A 1,589-nucleotide genomic window follows, 5' to 3' on the forward strand; every position below is an offset into this window, starting at 1 on the left:
ATTCACATACACACACAACACACACACACGAACCACACACACACACACACACACACACACACACACACACACACAAAACCCCTTTGCTTTCAAACACGGATCGTCACAGGACTGCAAATCTGACCATGTAAGCAGTGACATGCCACTACTCAGCATACACAGGTCTGGAGGAGAACAGTAGTGGTCAGAAACAGCCCCTGCTTGGAGAATGCAGACCACCTCAGATGCACACCACCACAAGGGGCCCAGAGCCATGAGCGTGTCTGATGGTATGGCAAAGCCTGATAACATCAGCGGTGGCCGGGTAACAGGCAGTGCCCAGCTCCTTGCAGATGCCTGTTCCAGTATCCTTGTTCCACCCCAGACTAGGACTGATGCTCCTGGCCCTTCTTGGCCTGGCATGTAGCTCCCTGAATGGCTCCTTGGCCTAAAGCAGATTATGAGCCACCCTCAAGTTTCCGTCATGACCAGCGACCAAGATCAAGGCTTTCTCGGCTACATGATCAACTTGAAGGTCAGTGAGGGAGACTGAGGAAGGGTGGGTATGGGACCTGGCAGGGAGTGGGAGGATCCTGTTAGCCATGTTCCTGTGCTGTAAGACTTTGGAGAGGCATCGTGGAAGCTGTTAATGCCTGCCTGGGCGGCAAGCTGAGGCCCCTAGAAGTTTGCACCTTTTCCCTCCTCCCTATCCTGGCAGGTGCAGGTGCAGAGCCATCTGCAGTCCCGCTGCAAGCTGATCTTTTCCTTTCAGGACAACCCCTACTTCTTGAACACCATGATCATTAAGGAGTATTACCTTGACATCACTGGTAAAGTGGCTCCGAGGGTGATGAGTGTGGGTGTGCAAGCGTGTAGATGATCCACCTGTGGAGTCCACCCCAGTCTCCCCTGTCTTTCCACAGGGTACATACTGGACACGTCATTCCACTCCAGTCCACCGGTTCTGGGACTTTGAATGGGGATACCCCAGCCACAGTCTGGACACCAGGGGCCTTAATTTTCTCAACTGGCTGTCAGGCCACAATAGCCCAGAATCGAACAGGATTGCTGATGTGGGGCTGCTTTGGGCCTGCACACAGTTGGTGATTGATGTTGGAGTTCTTGGCTGCTCATGGAAGGGTCTGGGGCCTTGTCAGCCCTGGGTTGACCTTGCTCGTGTTGCCAGCAGCTCATCAGCAATGACGTGTGGGACAATCCCCTGAAGTACTACCTCAGGGAGGAAGGTTTTTCATGAGAGATAACTGACAGAAACACATGTGGTGAAGGGGTCTGGAGGTAGGCCCTGAGGGACAGCCTTGTCGTAGCCGGGACACTATCCTTTCCCAAATGGGGATGCTCAGGCTCATGCAAGCTGGCTGCAGAGCCGGAATTTGGGTTATGCATGTAGCAGGTGACTTGCTGAGACTGGGGGCATGGGGGACTTGGTGTGTCCCTGAGTGAAGTAAGTCTCCCTCAAGTCAGCTATGGTTGCAGCGTGGAGAGTCCTAGGTGATACCCTATTCCTCTAGATTCCTAGAGGCAGGGTGAATTAAGTGTCTGTGTCAGAATCATCCATCCCTGGGTCCTGCCATCCTCTGGCCTCCTGCGAC

At 53.7% G+C, this 1,589-nt stretch overlaps 1 protein-coding gene across 1 annotated transcript in view; it reads left to right on the forward strand.

Annotated features, from left to right (window-relative positions):
• Positions 1–1,234, forward strand: part of LOC104982686 (testis-specific Y-encoded protein 1-like) — a 3,343-nt gene extending 2,109 nt beyond the window's left edge. The window contains 5 exon segments of the mRNA XM_010832119.1: positions 225–304; positions 434–514; positions 698–814; positions 903–1,052; positions 1,169–1,234. Coding sequence (XP_010830421.1) covers positions 225–304; positions 434–514; positions 698–814; positions 903–1,052; positions 1,169–1,234 — 494 coding nt within the window.
• Positions 1,235–1,589: the final 355 nt, after the last annotated feature.

Source organism: Bison bison, unplaced genomic scaffold (genome assembly GCF_000754665.1).
Source record: "Bison bison bison isolate TAMUID 2011002044 unplaced genomic scaffold, Bison_UMD1.0 scf7180017864537, whole genome shotgun sequence".
Taxonomy (NCBI): Eukaryota; Metazoa; Chordata; class Mammalia; order Artiodactyla; family Bovidae; genus Bison; species Bison bison.